Consider the following 23228-nt stretch of genomic DNA (forward strand, 5'->3'; position numbering starts at 1 on the left):
AAGTTCATTTGTGTTCGACTTTCTTAAATCCCTTTTTCTTTTCCAATTCCTCAAAATCAAATCCATTTTTATTGACAAAATTATAACATCAATATTTCATTTCTTGATGAATGTCACATAATCCTCTGTTGTGCATATACATTACACAAAATAAAAAAAAAAACAAATTGCAATACGAACAAAATACTACGAAACGCAAAAACCCATCACTTAACTTAACCGTAAAAGCCACACTGCTCTCGATCTCGATGGTTTGAATCGAGAACTGCGCCCGGCAGCAGCAGCAAAAGCAGAAGCAGGAGTAGCAGCAAAATGAAATGACTCAAAGGATAATAATACTAATCGATTTTTATGATGGTGTTATTACACAACAAACGCACATACACAGCCACACAAATACATCAATACACAAGCAAACCACTCAAACAACAACAACGATTCCAGTATTTATGGGTGCGGATTTAATGCAATGAATTATGTGCCCCTGATTTGCCATTCTATTTATTTTGCATAAATCTCTTTTTCCATCGTTCTCACAAACCCAACTACCCTCTACCCACCACCCCCACCCTCCCTTCCGTATAGATAATACATAATGTACAGTGCACGCTTGTTGTTCACTTCATGCCATGTGCAAGAGAGTAAAGTGCTTTCTAAATCTAAACCTCTATTTTGAACAACTATGTGACTTTACTTTATTTTATTTATTTTTCTACTAAATTTCCTTTCTAACGAATTTAACATTTATTTTCATTTATCCCCCTTGCTCAGGAGTCGGCAAAGTCTTGGGAAATCGATTCAAGTTGGGCGAAAAGGTTGTCGTCACCAATGGCGATAAAACTGGTAGTTTCCTGAAATACGATGTTGAAGTTCGTGATGCTGATAAGGTAAGAGAGAAGGAAGAAGAGTGTGTTTTACTTAAAAAATATAAAACAAAAATAAAAATAAATAGATAAATCACTTTCTAACAACTTATTCCATAGATTGAGTTCTTCAAGTCTTACGATATATTTAGTGGCACTTCGTACCGAGGACATCTAATCGTACGCAATCATCTTCAAGTGGATAAGTTCGCCAATTTGGTAAGTTTCAACTAAAATTGATTTTAATCTTCTTCTTTTTTTAAAAACCTTTTGAAAAAAAACGATGACATTAACAACAACAACTAACAAATTCTCTCTGTCTGTCATTTTTCATCTTCTACACAATATAGATTGCCAAGAATATATCCAAATGTTCAAACTTAATTGATAAAGTTCCCATAAACTTCTTCACGTGTCATCTAACATCGAAGCAACAACAATTGGGTGCGTTGTTGTTGGACCATTACAAGGTAATGCCCTATTTCGATGCCGAACTGGGAACATATGCATGCCAAATCGACTTGACGACAACTTTTAATGATGTTCTCAACATTGTTAAAACGAATGAAGTTAACTTTGAGCTTGAGGTAAGTTACATAGGATAGAAGATAGAAGTTACAGTACAAATACAGATACCTAGTCTTTCATGCATAATACCTACATACATAGATAGAAAGTCTCCTCTTTTATAACTGCAACCATTTGTATTTTAATGCTTTTTCAGGCTCGCTTGCCAAACGGCCTGACAGATGTGATAACGCTGAAGTTTGTTCCTGGTATTCGAGTGACTCCAGAACAAATGTACGTTGCTGATATTGGCCAACAAGACATTATAATCACAGGACTGGATAAAGTTCTGCAAAAGATTGAGGTAAGAATTGAAAGTTATTTTCTAGTAGTATTGCAATGCAATAGAAATACTCATACAGACAGTGGAAAGAAGGGAAGACGAATAAGAGTAATGTAGGAAATAGGAAGTGTAAGTGGAAATTTTCTAATTACAACAATTCGTCGTTGTCGTTTTCCCTGATACGACTACGATAGACAGATAGATTCCTTTGCTATTTGTCTTTTGACTCAATGACGGACGACATGACGCATTCGTTTTGTTTGTGTGAATGACATAGAGAGTACGATATGTATACGAGTAGATATATATATACATTTAGTATAGATGCCATGTAAGAAATTGATTTAACTATCAGTTTAAATTGAATAGGAATGGATATGGAGACATGGACAACGACGAACGACGAACTATGAAGATTACGACGACTACTACGACGACGACGATGACGAGGACGACGACAAATGTTGAAAACATGATTCTCTTTTATGTTTTTCTTAGACATTCGAATAGATTTCCATTGAAATAGCAATCGAATTGAAGAATTCTCCTTAGTCTCTGTTTGAATTAAATAGAAACGTTTATCATTTCGTAAAAAGAAGGATCTACGAGTATAAGAACTATCGCAAAGGACGAATAGGAATTTTAATTTTAGTTTTTTTTTTTTTTTTGTTTGCGAGTGACGATAAGGATGACGATGACGATATGGCTTGATTCCGTTTTCTTTTTTTTTATAAATTTTTTTTTTGTGTGTGCTGCTCTTAAAGGTTAGACTTTAAAGAGAAAAACAATGTTACTGAATATATGCTTATTTCAAGAACTTTTCTTTTCTCTATTTCTAGTGTGACAAAATAATGAATAATTCAATTCAAAAGGTTCAGATTGAAATTTTGGTACTAAGACCTAATAACTCTAATTTTAAAAGTTTTGAAAAATAAATTCCTAATCATTTATTTGAGAAGTTTTAAAAGAAGGAAGGAATTAGTTTTCGTCTTTTGGAAAAAAATTCAAAATAGTATTCGAAATACACTCAACACTCCTATTTACGAATCCAAAACTTTATTCAATATTATATCAATCTTCATTTCAAAAATTTGACTTCAAAAGTGCTATGGTCTTATGTTTAATTGAAAGCATGAAGATCATTTCCCTAACCAACCATACGTTAAACCAATATTCAATTATGATGTTATCAGTTCTTTGTTTTGAAAAAGGACAATAGATACTTGGGACTATATCTAATGCAATTATTCGGTATTCCATTCTTACTAACTCTTAGTATGCCACCAAAATTTACAAAATTCTAACTAATCACTCAGAAACTAAAACCCTATTCAAAGAATATGGCCAATTGTATTCGAAAAGCCACCACACTACTCGTACGGTCGTATGCGTCCATTATATTCGATTTATCGTCCGTCCGACACTCTCAACTATCCCCAAACTTATCCTACTCCCTTCACATTCACGTTGTTGTATTTATCAACTAAAACCCTATTGAAATCGGCAGGGCCTCGAGTGTTTCATTTTTCTATATAGGTATATCTATTTGTATAGATCCTCTATGTTCACATTTGTCCATATGTATATATTTACTATACCAACCAGTAGAATATTCTGAAACTTCAGGACCATTATGCTTAAGCACAATGGGAGCGTTTAAGTGATTATCCACTCTCAAAGGGAACTCTTTTGCTATTGAAGAAAACCCCCTTGTGTGCAGCACTGCAGCACACCAACCGTACGATATGTTGTTGTTGTTGTTGTTGTTATTATTATAGGTTGGTTGGTTAGTTCGTCCGTTCGTTCGTTCGCTGGGTGTTGGTTTGGGAGTGATGGTTTGATTTTGTTGGGTCTGGTCCTTTGGTCAGCTCAGTATAATATGTATCCCATTCTTCGTCTCTGAATGCATTCAGTTAAAAAGTTACCTAATGGAATTTCCTCGAGTGGTTTCTCTCTTTTCTTTCTTTTTTCTCGCTCCTTGCTCGGTTCTTCTCTCTTAATAGCATTTAAGTGTGAATATTATCGATTTTGATGTGCATTCGATGGCTTCCTGACTGGAAGAGTCAAGTCCGCAAGCCATGCAATGCATTCCGCCTACTCAATCCTTTTAAATCTTTCTCAAGGACTCTTAATAATGTTGCCTTCTGCTTCGGCTTCTGGTTCCAAGTCCTTTTTCCAAGCAGCTATGTATGTACATGGAATTATTGTTTCCGATTATATCAGTTAACTTTATTTCTATTTATTTATTTTTACTGAACGCAGCAAAGCTTTTTCCGGTCATTTTAAAAGTGTGCATGTGTTTTTGTTTTGTATTCAAAAAAGCCTTGTAAACGTTTTAATGTTTTAAGGACATTATGCAATGTACACACGACATCATTGCAGATATGCATTGACATGTTTTTTTTTTAATTTTGTTTTGTATTTAATTTTTATAATGAAATTGGTTAATGGATACGGAAACTAAAATGAATCAAATTTTATTGAACAAACAAAATGGCAAACATGCATGATGCTTGCATAAATTAATAATTAAATTTGTTCAGTTTTTTTTTTTTATTGTCAATCTCCAAGCCAGCTCTTAGCACACTTGCCTTGCAAAAGCGTTACAGTTGTTTCCCTTGTTGATACAAAAATTGCACATTCTGATAATATTTAAAAATTAAACTCCTACATTTTTCATTGATTAAAAAAATGGTTCAGAAATAAAATAATAATAATAAAATGCTATTGTACATAATTTAATGTATGTTAATAAGTTGATGTGAATTGGAGTGAGGACTAGTATTATACGAAACATTGAACAATAACAATTAAAAGGTTTTAAACAAAACAACAGTAACAACAAAAGAAAATATTTAAGTTACGATTTTGTATTTAATCATGGGTGAAAAATATCATTTATAATGTATCAATCACTAATATCACCGTAAGTCAACACAGTCGTAAATTTTTGTCTTTTGCATTTTTTGGTTTCAAGATTTCAAAAAGTGGTAATAATTTAATGTTTTAAGATCCATTCTAATAATTGATAAAATGACAAAAAAAAAGATGTTTAGTTAGTTTCTTTCGAATTTTATTTCACGGAAATTTAAATGTGGCATTTGAGCTATCGCACAGTGGTTCCACTCCCGAACAAAGGCGGCCATAATTACTAACTTACTTGATAAAATCTAAAAACGATTGGTCCCAAAATGTTTTGAGCTCCCTGATTTCAAATCTGCAATCAGTTTTAAACTATCTCGTCATGATACGTTCGGTAAAGGGTTGAAGATTGGTTTAATATAGTTTTATTTAAATATAATTTTTTTTCTTTATTACGTGTACTTGTTATAGGATGCATGAGTTATTTTGTACGTGAATGGCATTAAGTATTCCTTAACCTGTTAGTTAAACGCAGAAACAACTCTAGGTACCAGTATTAAAATTAAATTTTTCTTTTTATTAAATTAGTTTTAATTCGAAAAGCTTTTTGTATACATAATAATACTAAAAGTAAATATTTTTCAATTTTTATCGATTCCTGTAATTTCAGTAGAGATTGAATCATTTGCGAAGAATTTTCGTGCCGTGTTTCCATCATTAGATGTTCCACTCCCTCCACTTCGCGGTCTATCGATAATAAGCCCCAGTTTCTGGCGAAACGTATCCTGGGGGGTCATTCCGTAAAACGATAATCGTTAGACGATATCGTTAAGACGGTAGTCTCACTTCACGTAAGACGATAATCGTCAAAGTGATATCGTCAAAACGATAGCATTTGCACGATAGCTAAGTAGGTATCGTCTGCTATTAATTTCCATTGATAACTAAGCAAATTAAAGTAAAAAAGTTTCGGTTTAGTTTAGTTTTTTTTTATATATTTAAACTTTGGGGCGGAGGAAAATTGATATTTTCGAAGGGCAACAATTTTAGTATCGCTCTTGCACAAAGCACTAATCCAAAGAAGTTTTGGAAACAACAAATATTTTTGAAGCCAAGTTATGTTCTCTGTGGATAAAATGGAATCTTCACTTTCTTCCTTTGCACAAAATTGGGATTATTACTGCAGCTGAACAAAATTTTTGATATTATAGTTTATTCTTCGGTGGCAAAAAATTAAAACACAAAAAGTGACAATAACAATAAACATCACAAAATAGTTGGCATGTTTATTAACAATACATATTTTGTAAATTTTCAAATTTTTCCATAGAGAAAAACCAAGTTTAATAACATTTTCAAGTTATTGAACAAGCTTATCATTCGTTGAGTTCATTTTGACATTTTGAATATACTCAACGAACTTATACTGAAAACGATTGAACGAGACGATAGTGATAAAGTTACGTGAAGCAAATTATTGACGATATCGTTAATGATAATCGTTTTGACGATTATCGTTTTGTAAATTACGGAATGACTACCCTGAATGTATTTTTTTCTTTCTGCAAAACTGGCTTTGTCTTTATCGGATCTCATTTGCCATTTTTGTATATGTAATCTGTACGATAATTGAATACAAAATTCAAAGAAACGAATCCATGAGTGGAGTGGGGAAATACCGAATTCATATTTGCATTCATTAACTGGCTTCTGTAAACATTTTTCAATGTTATTCATTTCTTTTGGTGAAGCAGCACATAAAAAGCATTTGCTTGTTGCAGTTTCACTTAAAGCACAACACACTTTTCCATCTAAAGTAGTGAGTTGTAAGGAATATGTTATTCTAACCTGAATGTTCTCTTCTTCAAAAATAAATGGATTCGAATTCGAAATTTGATTTTTAATATAAGATTCTTCTTGCAAAGAAAGCTCTTTAGTTTCCTTTGAAAATCTGAAACGAATCGGCCTACAATATCGAGTGGATGGAGAGCGTGGATTTTTCCAGAAAACTTGATTAGATTTTTCACATACCAGCCGCAAAGGAACAAAGGATGTTACAAATTAGCTACTGTCATCATCGGCATTTGATTCTAAAAAGCTCTGGTTATACTCACTTTGTCCAGTGCTGCCATCAAACCTCGATTTTCCGAATAAAATCATATTAGAAAAATCAGGTGAAAAATTTTGCAAAATAATTTCTTGCGACTCCAGTATACGATTGGCTGTATGGTCAAGTAAACTTTGCAGTTCGAATTCGGCAGACACTTCTGTAATTTTTTCATTTTCAGGATAACATAATTTTTTGGTTTGCATTATTTTTTGATCCATAGTCAAAAATTCAGATGACGTACATATACAAATTAATAAAATCCCTCAATAGCAAATACTGAGTATTTGATAATTTGGTTTCAGTTATTAGTGAAAGAACTTCTTCGTTACCTGGTCGTTTTATAGGTGTATTTGAATTATTTAATAAATAATTAACAGCAGAGAATCCACTTCCAATAAGGTAGCCAATCTTCTTCGTTTTGATCTTTTACTACTCTCTGCAAAATCTTTGAAAGGTCACCCTGAAGTTGAAGGTTGCCCCGCAGAAGTTGAAGGTCGCCCCGCAGAAGTTGAAGGTCGCCCCGCAGAAGTTGAATAGTGAAAATAATTGTTATTTTCAGAAATGAGGCATACTTCCTTTGTATTAAGCCATCCTGAATAATTTTTAACAAGAAGACATCTTTTTCGGCAAGTTTATTTTTCCTGAAATACGTAAGCTTTTTACAAACATATACGATTCTAGTTTCCAATACTTTATAATCTGCATTTGGAATGTCTTGTAAGGACTTGAAAATGATATCTAAAATTGAATGGGACTTATTTTTTTCGGTTCCATTAGCTTTTAACCAATGCTGAAGCACAAACATTCTTGTAAATGAGACTTTAGTTAAATGCCCTGAAATACAAAAAATGAGACCATGGGTGGCTCAAAAATTAATTAAAAGTGAATTCGCAAGTAATCGCAGCTAAGTCAACGTGTATTAAAAAGTACATAAAATTCCTTTCTGGTAATATACAACTTTGTGGGGGTGTAACGGGCGTAACAGTTAAAAGCTTAAAACAAACAATATTAAGATATTTTATTTTTATTTCTATTTTATTTAGACGAAATTTATTTACTCTTATGCTTAGTCGAAAAATGAATCATAAAAAATAAATAACAAATATCTTACCTTCCACCAATATATCCATTACAAAAAAGAATATCGCATAGATAAAAAAAAATTTATTAAACAAATGCAGTCGCAATTACTCTTAGAGCTCTAAAACTCAAATGCCATGTGTTTGCAATGCGATTACTCTGAAGATAAAAATGTAACGGTTTTTCCTATTCTATTTTTATTTAGTTTGGAATGTTCTCAGCTCATTTTAACCGTTTAATGTAATAATCGCTACAGCGTTTTTTTTTATAGTTTTGGCCTTCGGTGGAACCACAGTGTAACGTCTTGAATTGAACTTTTTAGATCTATTTACATGTACACAAGTTTTTGGAACTTCGTTAACACTAAGGAATCAAAAAATAATTTGTCTATATTAACGTTTTTTTTTTTTCAAAAAAAAGTATTAGTTTTTTGTTTATTCAAAGTCAAGTTTTTAAATATTAAATATGACGGATGAACCATGGTCCGTTTTGTAGTATTGACAAAAATGTAGTTTTCTTTTATTCCTTTCACGGACCATGGGGATTTTCTCGGCCGATCTTGCGTTCCTTGAACGGACGGATGTTGGATGACTGTTTTCTCAAATTTTGCTTTCAAGCGTTGAAGAGTCGACTGTGAAGGGCCACCAGTCATTTGAGCGTGCTGCTCAATCGTGTAACTTGCCATGATCATTTGACATTAACAACTGAATAATAAATAAAAGATTTTCAAGATGTCACCAAAACAAAATGGCCGCCACGGGACCCACAATCTACCCGCGCCAAATAAAAAACCCTTTAAATCAAAACAAATCAGATTTTTAGTATCTTCCAAAATGGCTGCCGTTATAACTTATCTCCTGAGGTTATAGCGCCAGAGGCTTGAAATCCAAAATTTAAGTTTCATCGTCTTTATATGAAATTAATCGTCTAGTTAAACAAATTTAAAAAAAAGTCAGAATAAAGTTAATTGGAACACCTCAGAAAAAAGGTGGGACTTTCCACTTGGTAATTCTTTAAACTAGATAAATGATACTACAGAAAAGATGTGCGCCATATTGTTGATTTAAAACTTTATGAATTATTAGCCCCCCCCCCCCTAATTTACAAAAAAGTATAGAAATGTGCATACATATAAATGTATTCGGGTGTTCATACCGAAGTTTCGGGTTTTCGAGCAGCAGTGTTTACGACGCTGTACCGGCTTATATCAAACAGCCGAATCTTCTTACGTGCATAACTATTCCAACGAGTTCCTATACAACGGGGCTCGAATCAACAGAATTGACAATTTCGTGATAAAGCTTGTTCGAGGTCAAATTGCAAGAGCTGTTTTTGGGGCGTTCTATCCGAACGGCAAGTATTTTCAGAGTGCACGTTTGAGCGGCTTCATTCCACTAGAGACATTCCTCTTTTTAGACAGATGCGGTCTGATAAAAGATAGATTGGCAGCTCCTCTAATCTACCACGAACCGAGAATAGGTGACTCCTTTACAATCGGGACGTCAAGGCACAAGGCGGAGTAGAGCTCCTTCGGTTAACTAGGGCTGTGTCCGAATTGGACCGACTGATAGGGTGAAGCAGGAAAACCAATTTTGGTAGCTTCAATTGACACTTGATAGTGGGTAAGCCTTGGACATCTTACATACTTGTTTTATAGTTTAAAGTAGAATAGGCATGGGGGCACAAAAAAAAATAATTACAAAAAGAAATATAAATTAAAAAAAAAAAAGTAGTTTATAAGTAGAATAGGTAGTTTAAGTTAGTTTTAAGTTTTAAGAACCTTATTTTAAGTAGTTTTTAAGTAATAACGTTCTGGTAGCTAGTACGCAGTTCACGCATCTTAATATCCACAAGGGGACATGGAAATCTCCTGATCAATCAACCGTCAACCAGATTGACCACATTGCGATTGACGCACGACACTTCTCCAGTATCCAGGATATCCGAACATTCCGAGAGGCCAACATTGACTCGGACCACTACCTCGTTGTAGCCAAGGTACGGCTACGGATATCCCGATCCAAGCCAAAACAAGGAAGTGCTGTGAGAAGATTCGACGTTAGACGGCTACAATCGCAAGAGACTGCCATGTCCTTTTCCGATCGAGTCTCTAATAACCTCCTAAGGAGTCCTATGCTTCCTGCATTAAGCATTGAAAACCAGTGGCAACATTGCCTTGCAGCCATCAGAGATGCCGCCTCTGAAGTGCTAGGTTTCACACGGCCACCACAGCGAAACCCCTGGTTTGACGACGAATGCCGGCAAGCTCACGCAGCGAAACAAGAGGCATACAAAACGGCGCTGCACAAAAGGACGATAGCTGCTCGCGAGCTCTACGAGCAGAAGAGGAGAGAGGAACAGAAGCGCGCGATCGAGGAGATAGAGGGATGTCACAACAGGAATGAGGTTCGTAAATTTTACCAAAAGGTAAAAAAATCCTCCCAAGGGTACCAGCCACGAACCGAAGCCTGTAAAGACGATCAAGGGAACATCGTAGTAGAACCACAGTCGATGCTGAGAATATGGAAAGATCACTTCTCCAAATTATATAACGGCGACGACGAACCGAATTCCGCTGTAAGGGAGATAGAAGCACTCAACCTCGGCGACGCAGATCAACAATTCCGCCTACCCGACCTTGACGAAGTGAAGATAGCTATATCTTAACTTAAGTCAAACAAAGCTGCTGGAGCTGACAGCATCACCGCCGAACTATTCAAAGTAGCAGGCGATGACTTGGTAGGGAGCATGCACCAACTCATCTGCAAAATATGGTCGGAAGAAAGCATGCCCGATGAGTGGAATCTCAGCATAGTGTGCCCGATACATAAGAAAGGAGACCCTCTAAACTGCGCCAACTACAGAGGCATCAGTCTCCTTAACATTGCGTATAAGATCCTCTCTGCCGTATTATGTGAACGTCTGAAGCCATTCGTCAACAACCTGATTGGTCCATATCAGTGTGGCTTCAGACCAGGAAAGTCCACTATCGACCAAATATTCACACTACGGCAGATCTTGGAAAAAACCCAGGAGCTTCAAATCGATACCCACCATCTCTTTATCGATTTTAAAGCCGCGTATGACAGCATCTATAGGGAAGAACTCTACCGAGCAATGTCTAGTTTTGGCATCCCTGTCAAACTTATCCGTTTGTGCAGAATGACGATGGAGAATGCACGCTGCTCTATCAAGGTCGGAAAAGATCTTACCGATGCATTTGATGTGAAAAAAGGTTTTAGACAAGGCGATGCACTGTCATGCGACTTCTTCAACATCGTTTTAGAAAGAATTGTGCAAAACTCAACCGTCAACACTAGAGGCACAATCTTCCAAAGATCCATCCAATTACTCGGATACGCAGATGATATTGACATAATTGGAAGATCAAAGCGTGATGTCAGTGGAGCGTTTTTGAGCATTGCGACGGAAGCGAAGAAGATGGGTTTAGTGGTCAATGAGGGCAAGACCAAGTATATGCTGTCATCAAAAAAGGACACTGAACGACGACGTCTTGGACAAAACGTCACCATGGACAGCTATAACTTTGAGGTAGTTAAGGACTTTGTCTACCTAGGAACCGCTATTAATGCAGACAACGACACCAGCGCTGAAATCAAACGAAGAATAACTCTTGCAAATCGCTGCTTCTTTGGACTTAGAAGGCAATTGAGAAGTAAAGTCCTCTCTCGAGCATGTAAAATCACCATCTATAAGACACTCATCATCCCGGTTCTCATTTATGGCGCTGAGGCCTGGACCCTGTCAAAGAAAGATGAGAGCGTCTTAGGATGCTTCGAGAGAAAAATTCTTCGGGCGATTTTTGGTCCCGTACGCATAGATGGAGAATGGAGGAGAAGATATAACGACGAGCTGTACGGGCTGTACAGCGACACTGACCTAGTTAGCAGAATCAAAGTCCAACGGCTTAGATGGCTAGGTCATGTAGAGCGGATGGACATCAACGCTCCAGCCCGGAAGGTCTTCGAATCCAATCCCGAGGGACGGCGCAGTAGAGGAAGACCGCGACTCAGGTGGCGCACCCAGGTGGGAGAGGACCTCAACCAACTTGGCGTGCGAAACTGGAGACAGCTAGCTAGGGACCGAGCTGGCTGGAGACGCTTGTTGGTTGAGGCCCAGGTCCGCCCCGGACTGTAGCGCCACCTTAAGTAAGTAAGTAAGTTTTAAGTAATAATAAAAAAGGATAAAAGTGTTAAAGTTTAACTTAGAGTGTTCGTATGGGACACTAGCTTTCAGATTGAAGTTATAAAAATGAATTAGAAAACAATAGTGACTGTCATGGCAAAGGTCTTAGGGTTCAAACCCTACCTGTACTATTTTTATGGGTTCTGGCTTTTGCGAGGAATTGACAAACTGTCCAAGCTCTTAAAAGGGGTTTTAATACATAATAGGAATTAAAACAAATATTTTCTTTTCACATGTATCTCCCCCTTAAGTTAATTTATAAAATTGAATGAGAATAATTCCTTAGTTTATATTTTCTAAGATCTCAGAAACGTCCCCATTCTCAGAAATATAAATGAAATTTCTCACACAGATTCATCACTTTTGCTGTTAGGAATCTAGGAACCAAATAGTTGGGATTCAAATTCTTAAGGCGAAAAAATAAACACAAAAATATTACCTTTAAAAAAAATATGTATAACTTTGTATAAATATGTATACCAAACCATTGAAATTTTTGAGAAATAAGTAAAAATATCAACTCGTGCAATTTTAAAATTTTGTAATGTAATTTCATCAGTTTATGTAAACAAAATGTATTTTGCATTTTTGTATACATAATTTTAACCCAAACAATTCATTGGAAGGACATCCGGCCCAAATGTGCCTGGTGCAAGTTAAAATGACAATAACTACTAACTTATGTTCACATAATATGATAAATTGTCAAGTTTACATAATTATCATAATGATTGTGTTTTTTTTTCCATCACTGAGTACGAATGAGAACCAAATCAGAAAAATGTGTTTTCTGACGAATCTTTTTAACAAACCACAGTACATGTTGCTAAAGGTTTAAAAAAAAGTCGATAGTTTTGCATCATTCCATGAGTGACTAGCAATTTTATTTCACTGAAAGCGGTGGTTTTGTACTTATTTTATAAAACTTCCTCCTTCATTCTAGACTCTAAAGCTTCTATCAAAATAACTAACTTAATTCCACTATGATAACTTTACTTCATTAAAAAATAGAGTTCCTCTTGACAGCTAAGGGCACACATGCACCTGGCATGTTTTTCTAGTTAAAAAACAATCCTTATATCGTCTTCTAGCTTTTCTCTTTTCTCTATCCCTTGTTATTTATTCTATTTTATGTATGTGTAGAATATATTCCAACAACAACAACTACAAAAACCAAAAACATTGATACAAAAATATTCAATTTCTTTTCAATTCTATTATTTTTTTTCCATACAGGTAAAACCATCAGATACATCTATTCTGGAACTGATTCCTCAAGCAAAGGTACACGGCTCATTGCAATACAAGGTGAAACAGTTGAACCAACTACCAACAGAGGAGCAATTGTTTATCTATGTGCACTCACCATTAACCCAAGAAGACATTGAGGTGAGTACAACTTATTTCATCATGAATGTAATGGATATACGTAAGCGTATGGTCCTCGAATATATGTATATATACACTCCAAGTCATGAAGATAAATCTAGCGTTATACAAACATAAGTAAGATTTCCGAAGAAAGAGTGTGAAGTGGAAGAAAATAGAGTATGAACAACAAAATAGAAAGCTTACCAGTTTTAAAAGGCCAAGTTTAAGAGCCCAAGAACTTACTTAGATGTTCAGACCTTTGAAGTCCGTAGGTGATCCCTAGCAGGACATATGACCGCAACTTCTCCTACGTTCCATATGTGTGGTGATTCATTACCTGCCCTGAATGCACTTATTACCTTTTCGAAACACGTGTCCAATCCATTGCTACTTGCGCCTTCATATAATAGTGTCTACGGTCAACACACTAACAGATGGAAAAGCGGCAGGTGCAGACAGGATACCAGCGGAATTATACAGATATGGCACTGACGAACTGATAAAGAACCTGGCAAACATGTAAAGGGTGTCACAAAATTAACGCAAGATTTGAATTAAATAGAAAACGCCGTTTTTAGTCTTTTGATAGTTATATTTTTATTGACTCGTAAAGTACATAGGATAGGGTTATGTATGGAATAACACATCGGACAAATGGCCTCCACGGCTTTGCATGCACATGCGCACACTTTTGTTGAAATTTTCCATGACCATTCTGCATAAATGTGGCTGAATTTTGTTGATGCAGCGTTGAATCTCCTCCTTTAAAGCACGGGTGGTTGTGGGCTTGTTGACATAGACTTGTCAAACTTGTCAAAGACTTTCAAATAACCCCATAAAAAGAAGTCTAATGGTGTTAAATCACACGATCTAGGAGGCCAATTTTGTTCACCGAAACGAGAGAGTACACGACCTGGAAATGTCTCATGCAGTAATTGAATTGTTTCACGGGCTGTATGACATGTGGCACCGTCTTGTTGAAACCACATATTGGACACATCAATATCATCCAATTTTGGCAGAAAGAACTGTGTAAGTGTGTAATCATGTCGCGATATCGAGCACCAGTAACAGTCACTGCTTGACCAGCATCATTTTCAAAAAAATATGGCCCAATTATGCCTCCAGCCCAAAATCCACACCATACAGTCACGCGTTGTGGATGCATTTGTTTTTCGACAATCACATGTGGGTTCTCCGAACCCCAAATGCGGCAATTTTGGCGATTGACAAAGCCATCAAGATGAAAATGTGCTTCATCGCTTAGGATGATTTTGCTCGAAAAATCAGGGTCCATTTGTTGATGTTCAATAATCCATTCAACGAACTCTCTTCTCTGTCCATGGTCATTAGGCTTCAATTGTTGTGTTAATTGAATTTTGTAAGCATGAAGACAGATCTTTGATGAGTATACGCTGTAGAGAGGTTCTTGAAATTTGCAATTCTTGTCCACGACGTCGAATTGAGGTTCCTGGATTGTCAGCAACACTCTCACGCACTGCTTCGACATTCACATTTGAACGGCTTGTTTTTGGACGTTCAGTGTGTTTGGCGTCTCCAACGAATCCAGTCTCCATGAATTTTTCAATTAATCTCTTCACAGTTGACGAAGTTAAAACACTATTCCGGCCATATTTTGTATGAAATTTTCGAACTGCAGCCGCCAAGCTTTCACTATTTTTGAAATATTCTTTAATAATGAAGACAGGTTGTTCTATCGTGTAGCGCTCCATTTTTAATAACCCTATACTGTTAGCTGTCAAATTGCTTTTTTTCACACTTCACTGCACAAATGGCGGCAAATTCAAATCTTGCGTTTATTTTGGGACACCCTTTATAATCAAATTTTTGAAACTGGAATCATCCCTCAGCAGTTTAAAGATGCTTTGAATTTTCCGATACACAAAAAAGGCAACATCGAAGATCCAGCGAACTATAGAGGAATACGCTCCCTGTAAAATCATTACTGTGATTCTACTAAAGCGGCTGAAAACGTGGATATACTCGAATTATCTATTATGTGAGTGTCAAGCTGGATTCAGGCCGGGTTACTCGACCATCGATCATATATTCGTTCTAAATAGCATTGCTGAGTCTTTTTTGGAAAAAAAATAAACAGTTACACTTTCTTTGTGGGTCTTAAAGCTGCATTTGACTCAGTTAATCGATAATCGAAACGCATTGATGTTCAAGTTGTTTGGATCCGGGATGTCGTTTAAGTTTGGAAGAGTTATTCAGAACTTGTACGCAGACACGAGAGCAGCGGTATGGAATGGAAAGCAGGTATCAGAATAGTTTCAGACCGAGTCGGGAGTAAGACAGGGCTGTGCTCTCAGTCCTAGCTTGTTCGCACTATTTTTGAATGACATCACTGACGCATTGCCAGGAGGTGTTAGATATGCTAGAGAGGTCATTAAAGCCTTACTCTTCGCAGATGACATAGTCTTGCTGGCAAACGCACAGCAACCCTTACAGCTTATGATAAATCGACTTTCGGAATACTGTAGACGATGAAGCTTGGTAGTGAACCTGTACAAGTCGAAAGTGATGGTTATCAAGAAAGGTGGAAGAAGGTTAAGCTCAAGTGAACAATTGTACTTCAACAATAAGAACATAGAAAGAGTGAAAGAATACAAATACTTTGGAGTATATTTTACCAAAAACTTAAGTATGGAAAAACACCTCAACAAAAACTTCTTAAGGCTAAAACCGCGATTAACGTGGCTTGTAAAGTATGTTTTAACAAAAAAAAAACATTGCGCATAGCAGTTAATATGAAGTTTTTGAAGCAGTATCCCAATCAATCCTGTTCTGCGCAGCCCAAGTGTGAGGGAGAAGAAATTTGAGACTGTGGAAAAATCCTGAGATTTTATTTAAAACGAACATACCACCTTCCTTCATGCACCCCAAACTACATTATAGTGTTAGAAACAGGCTTATCCCTACTCTTCTTAAAAACGTCGAAGCTGGAAGTCGATTACATTCTGAAAGTACTGAATATGCCCAATTGTCTAACAATCGCTTACCATAAAAAGCAGCTTTACAAGCGATACAAAGCAAAACAGGATGTGTTAAAGCAGAAGATACAGGTGTAACTTTAAATCTCAGTGAACAGAGTACATCGTTTAAAATCGTCACTAAACGTGGTAATTAGGCGTCTGGATGAACATTTTAGAAATGTGTCCACAGGACAGGCATCCAGCTCACTTCATCGGAGGATCTATAGCAGGCTAAATTATAATCTTAATGAAAAAACTTTTTGCAGGACATAAATATTGTAGAGCAAATCTACAACATGTTTCGACTAAGAGGTGAACTGCTAAACATAAATTACGTTCCACATCGCGAAGATCTTCCACTGCGATATTTGCAACATGGCTGAACGAGAGGATATTTTTCATTTTTCCGGAAGGTGTCCAGTCCTGAGAGAAACTAGAAGAAATGTACTTGGTAGAGACTTTTTATGCGAAAACGAAACTTAAGCTCTCTTAAATGAAGTAGATGGGTCTAAAATGCTTATATATTGCAAAACAGCAGTTATTTATAGAAGCAGAATTAGAGATGGAAATGTTTAGTTGACACAACCGCAACTTAATTAATTACAAAACTTTAATACAGTTAAAACTTTGTCAATCAGGCAGACGACAAAACCATGCTTTAAATATCGTTAATGAAATTGTACAACTAAATGCAAGTAAATAAAAATCTACTTAAAAGTGTCAATGGGTTTCTAGGTTATACTATTGGGCTGACAAATATCAATTATCAAGCATACGTCGTCAAGATATTGCAGGTAAGTATCCAGAGTCCATCTAATTCCTCGGTTACCTGTCAAAGCTACCTGCAGCACATCACTGATCACCAACAACAACAAAACTGGTGGCATTATACATCCCTGACTGACTCCACTTTGAACTTCAAACTCCTTTGAACACCTAAACGAAGTGACATTTGGACTCATAATAAGGAGCCTCTATATTAGATATGAATTTTTCCGGGTTACCTCTCCTCCACAAAGTAAGCCAGATAAACCCTCTTTTGACGCTCTCAAAAGCCTTTGACAATGAACAACAAGTGAAGTGGTGATCGATATTCAACGCACTGCTCTGAAAGCTAAGATCAGGGATAAGGCAGGCGTTGGACAAGTTTATTACCTTCGTTTTATTCTTAGTGCTCAATACTTGAAGCTTTCTAAGCTGAAACACTACTTTATGATGTCAGGAAAAAGCAGCGCTTGTATTTCGCTAAAAAGCACATGATAAAGAAATCTCTAGAAGAGTAATGTTAAAAAGTCTCGTGGAAAGAAGTTTCTTCTAAATACAATGCCTGCTACTATTCTTATGACTTGGAGTGTATGTAGTTGTTAAGTGCGGTAGTTTCCTTGTGTAATATACCTACACATACATATGTTTGGTGAACAATTTAAATACATAAACTAGGTGATGGAAGGAAGTGTCCTCTTCTTCTGACGTATAAAATATAATCTAGGGTATCTCAAACATTAAGATGTGAATTGAAAGAAACCTGCAAGCGATAAATGAAATGAGGATTTAAAGAAATTTAATATTTTAAAGTTTCTATTTGTTATTAATTTCCTTTATTATTTGTGCAGAAATCAAGTATGACTACTTATCCAAAGTTATGTATCTTATTCATAATATGATTTGAGGGCTTAAATATTTCCTAATGAAGTAGTTCCTCATCTCACTTATAAAACAAGTTGCTGAAAAAACGATGAAGTACGTCGCATGTAAATGTTCTATTTGACAAAATTTCAACAAAGTTGTCTGTCTGTTACTCAATCAATCGTTAACTACTGAACCAATTTGCATGAAATTTGTAATAGAGATATTTTGATACCCGAGAAGGGACATAAGCTACTTTTTAACCCGGGAAAATGACGCATTCCCATGTGGAAATTTAGGTGGTCCGAACTACTGAACAGATTTAAATGAAATTTGGTAAGGAGATAGTTTAAGATTTAAGAAAGGACATGATTTACTTTTGAGTTTGGGAAAACAACGCAATCCCGTGCGAAAAATTACTTTCCGGGATTTAAAAAATATTCGGATAAACTTGGTATTACGGGAAATTGTAGAAGATTACTTTATAAATTTTACAGGGAAAGATTTTTCTGAATTTGGGATGGCCAGACCACAGAGAATTGGGGAAGTCAGCAGTGATTTAGTTCGAGAATTAAATTATGATACTTTCGCTCTAGAGTAGAGAATAACAGAGGTTGTTCCAATTTTAAATTCAGAACAAGAAATTTTTTTTGACATAGTTATACACATTTTCAGCGGAGAAGGTGGTTTGCTATTATTTTATATATGCTCCTGGAGGCACAGGCTAAACTTTTCTTTTGAATCTATTGTTAGCTTAAATTCGGAAAAGCAATGGAGCTGTTTTAGCAGTAGCTTCTTCAGGAATAGCAGCTATGCTGCTAAGTGGTGGACGGACAGCGCATCCGGTTCTGAAAGTGCCGTTGAACTTAGCTCACGAGGAAACGCCAGTATGTAATATCAGCAAAAGTAGTGAGCGTGAAAGAATGTTGCAGAAATGTAAATTGTTGGTTTGGAATGAATGTACAAGTCCCACAAACAAGCAGTTGAAGTACTACATCATACACTGAAAAACATCAAGAACAAATAAACGAACGTTTGAAAGCATCTATGTTATGGGTACATGTAAAAAAGTTTTGTCTGACTACGAATATGCGCGTTTAGCTACATAATGATTCTCAAGCAGGACAATATGCCGCTGCTCTTCTAAAAAAAGTACATCTCAGTAGACAACGTTATGGACACGGAGCAAGTAACATCATACCCCATAGAGTTTCTTAATTCTTGGGAATTATCAGGGGTGCCTTATCATAAGTTAAGATTAAAGCTTGGTGTTCCACTCCTGTTAATGAGAAATCTTGACACCCCTAAGTTATGTATTGGTACACGGCTACAGATTATTCACCTAGGACGAAATATTATAAAAGCTATAATCATGACTGGAATAGCAATAGGAATTCCGATAATTCCAACCGATTTGTCGTTTCAGTTTAAAAGAGTGTAGTTTCTTCTGAGAGCAGCATTTGCAATAACAATAAATAAAGCTCAGGGGCAAACGCTGAAAGTTGCAGGTGTAAATTTGGACAAAAAAAAAAAAACAGTTTTTAACTTGGACAAATATGTAGCGAGCTCACGAGTCTTAAACCTACAAAATCTTTACGTTCTGGCCAAGGAAGGAAAAACGAAAAACGTCGTATATAAAAATGTATTGCAGTAAATTATCTTCTTCTTAAAATGTATTAAGCTAACCTATGGTAATCATACGTATTACGTACAACAAAAGTACAGCTCAGGTTCTTTCATACTACTATCCAAAAAAAACTGTCTAATGCGGACGAAGTCGCGGGTAAAAGCTAGTATTAAATAAATGGTATTCTTTAATGAACATATAACTTTGAATTTACTTTGTTCGAAAAATGATCCTTTCTGAATTATGACTGAAATTCGATTTCTAATATGGAGGTCCAACTTTTGGGGACCTTTTCCAACATTTGTGGCCTTATATTGGCAATAGCAAAGTGCATTTTTTCTTAAAAGTCATTAGTTTCGGATCTGTAGGCTTTGTATAGGGACTTCACATATTCCAAAAAAAAAAATAGTCAAGCGGCGTTAAATTGCAAAATCTTGGAAGGAAATTCATGGCTTCGTTATTTTGAACTATGCGGTGACGTGTTACACGAGTTGTGGGACATGTGCGCCGCGCCACCGCCTTTTCCTCTTGCTGAAACCACAGCTCCTGCTCATCTTGATTGTTCAATTGATGAATAAAAAGCCAGTAATCATGACGCTAATAGCGGTCAGTATTGAGCGTAAAGTTTTTAAAGAATTACGGGCGAATTATTTTACCAACTCATAAAGCACAGTGTCATTAGGATTATTTTCTCAGTTCATGTTTAAATGTCAAACCAAAATAAAAATAAATCACTTGACAGCTGACAAAATGGTAGACACCTAAAAAAATGTTGCCAACACAAACAAAAATACCGAAAAGACTTATTCTTTTTAAAAACAAGGTATTTGAGATAACACAGAAAACAAACCTTAAACAAATTAGAGTATACGCCTTAAATATATCTTTAATCTATTTGACTGTTTTTCACCTAATAGATTAATTGTATGAAAAACAAGACCACTTTTTCAAAGACTACTAACATTTTGAAGTAATATTTGATACACGTGTACTTTAGCCCCTCTTTTAGGCCTAATTTTGTATTCCTATGCAAATTTACTTTTAAAGAAGTCCTAAAAACGTTGAAGAGAACATTCCACCTAAGTTCTTTTTTTTAGAATTTTTAAAAAACTCAAAATTATTACAAAAAATTATGTTGGTTTTACCCCTTTTACCATAAACGACCGAAAACAATAATTTTTAAACGAATAACATACCGAATTGATAGTTGCACGTCTCTAAAATGAAACGATTGCAAGGAAACTACACGCAATTGCTTTGGAAGTGCTTTGAACACGAATAGCTTTTGTTGGATAAGAAAGAAGAAGCACTACCCGACTTTTGAGCCACCACCATTTTTTGAATATTTCCTTACTCCACATTCGACACTAGTCTTTTGTTGTCCAAATGCCAATATATCTGGATTCCAATGTGTGAAAACACCTTTATGGCAGCTTCTATATCCTGGTCTGGTATATTATAAAGGGTGATTTGACAGATCACGCGGGATTTCAGACATGGTGTCGAAGAGTAAGATGCTCAGTATGCTTTGACATTTCATCATGAATAGACTTACTGACGAGCAACGCTTGCAAATCATTGAATTTTATTACCAAAATCAGTGTTCGGTTCGAAATGTGTTTCGCGCTTTACGTCCGATTTATGGTCTACATAATCGACCAAGTGAGCAAATAATTAATGCGATTGTGACCAAGTTTCGCACTCAGTTTACTTTATTGGACATTAAACCAACCACACGAATGCGTGCAGTGCGTACAGAAGAGAATATTGCGTCTGTTTCTGAGAGTGTTGCTGAAGACCGTGAAATGTCGATTCGTCGCCGTGCGCAGCAATTGGGTTTGTGTTATTCGACCACATGGAAGATTTTACGCAAAGATCTTGGTGTAAAACCGTATAAAATACAGCTCGTGCAAGAACTGAAGCCGAACGATCTGCCACAACGTCGAATTTTCAGTGAATGGGCCCTAGAAAAGTTGGCAGAAAATCCGCTTTTTTATCGACAAATTTTGTTCAGCGATGAGGCTCATTTCTGGTTGAATGGCTACGTAAATAAGCAAAATTGCCGCATTTGGAGTGAAGAGCAACCAGAAGCCGTTCAAGAACTGCCCATGCATCCCGAAAAATGCACTGTTTGGTGTGGTTTGTACGCTGGTGGAATCATTGGACCGTATTTTTTCAAAGATGCTGTTGGACGCAACGTTACGGTGAATGGCGATCGCTATCGTTCAATGCTAATAAACTTTTTGTTGCCCAAAATGGAAGAACTGAACTTGGTTGACATGTGGTTTCAACAAGATGGCGCTACATGCCACACAGCTCGCGATTCTATGGCCATTTTGAGGGAAAACTTCGGAGAACAATTCATCTCAAGGAATGGACCGGTAAGTTGGCCACCAAGATCATGCGATTTGACGCCTTTAGACTATTTTTTGTGGGGCTACGTCAAGTCTAAAGTCTACACAAATAAGCCAGCAACTATTCCAGCTTTGGAAGACAACATTTCCGAAGAAATTCGGGCTATTCCGGCCGAAATGCTCGAAAAAGTTACCCAAAATTGGACTTTCCGAATGGACCACCTAAGACGCAGCCGCGGTCAACATTTAAATGAAATTATCTTCAAAAAGTAAATGTCATGGACCAATCTAACGTTTCAAATAAAGAATCGATGAGATTTTGCAAATTGTATGCGTTTTTTTTAAAAAAAAAGTTCTCAAGCTCTTAAAAAATCACCGTTTATGAACATTTCCAATATCGAAGCAAAATCAGCTAACGACCGAGACACAATAAGGTTTGAATTCGTTACACCAGGATTCAAAAACCATAGAGAAGAGAGTTTTAACCCTTAGCTAAGATTTAAGCTGTTTACCTTACTCTTGCCTTCACCTTGTTGAACTTTACTCGCCAAAATGTGTTATACTATTGGTACAATGTTTTGAAGTTAAGATGTTACAGTTCAACTGACATCTTAAATGGATAACACTATTGTCACCTTTGAGCTTTTTTAAAACTTTTAAAACCTATAAAAACAACAAAATTAAAATGGTTAAATCCTCATAACACAGAAACTTAGCTTCGAATTAAAATAGAAACTTTGATTTAAACTTTCTCGTTTTAATATTAAAATTTAATCAAAAACAAAATAAACGAACAACAAGAATGAAAAAAAAAAAAAAACAAATTAAAAACTCTATATACAAGTCAAACACGTTAACTGCTTCTTCATTTAACCAAAGTCGATCCACTTTCTTAAAGAAAACATAAACAAAAACAACAACAACAACTCCAACTCCAACTACACCACCTCGAAAAGTTTTTTTTTTTTTTTTAAATAAAAAGAAAAAGATAAATAAAAACACACCATCATGAGCTCAAAACTACATAGTGTATAATATAAACGAAATAATAAAAAGAAAACAGAATAAAAACTATAAGAAAATACTAATTTCCTTTTGGAAAACTGAGAAAGTTTTAGTTTTCTAAAGTTTCATGTAAAAGAGAACCAACCATTCACTCACTTACTCACTTGTATTCATATTCACACATATCCACTTACGTATGTACGAAAGTACAGTGATGGACAAAACAATAAAACTACTTGTTATGTGTTTAGAGTTTGTTGTTTTAATATATAGTT

The 23228-nt window shown here is 35.9% G+C and overlaps 1 protein-coding gene across 1 annotated transcript in view; it reads left to right on the forward strand.

The window, feature by feature from the left end:
• Positions 1–23228, forward strand: part of LOC129950083 (nuclear pore membrane glycoprotein 210) — a 76591-nt gene that overhangs the window by 30391 nt on the left and 22972 nt on the right. The window contains exons 17-21 of the mRNA XM_056061880.1: positions 772–887; positions 984–1082; positions 1214–1450; positions 1588–1734; positions 13208–13360. Of these exons, the coding sequence (XP_055917855.1) occupies positions 772–887; positions 984–1082; positions 1214–1450; positions 1588–1734; positions 13208–13360 (752 nt within the window). The remainder of the gene's footprint in view (positions 1–771; positions 888–983; positions 1083–1213; positions 1451–1587; positions 1735–13207; positions 13361–23228) is intronic.

Source organism: Eupeodes corollae, chromosome 3 (assembly GCF_945859685.1).
Source record: "Eupeodes corollae chromosome 3, idEupCoro1.1, whole genome shotgun sequence".
Classification (NCBI taxonomy): Eukaryota; Metazoa; Arthropoda; class Insecta; order Diptera; family Syrphidae; genus Eupeodes; species Eupeodes corollae.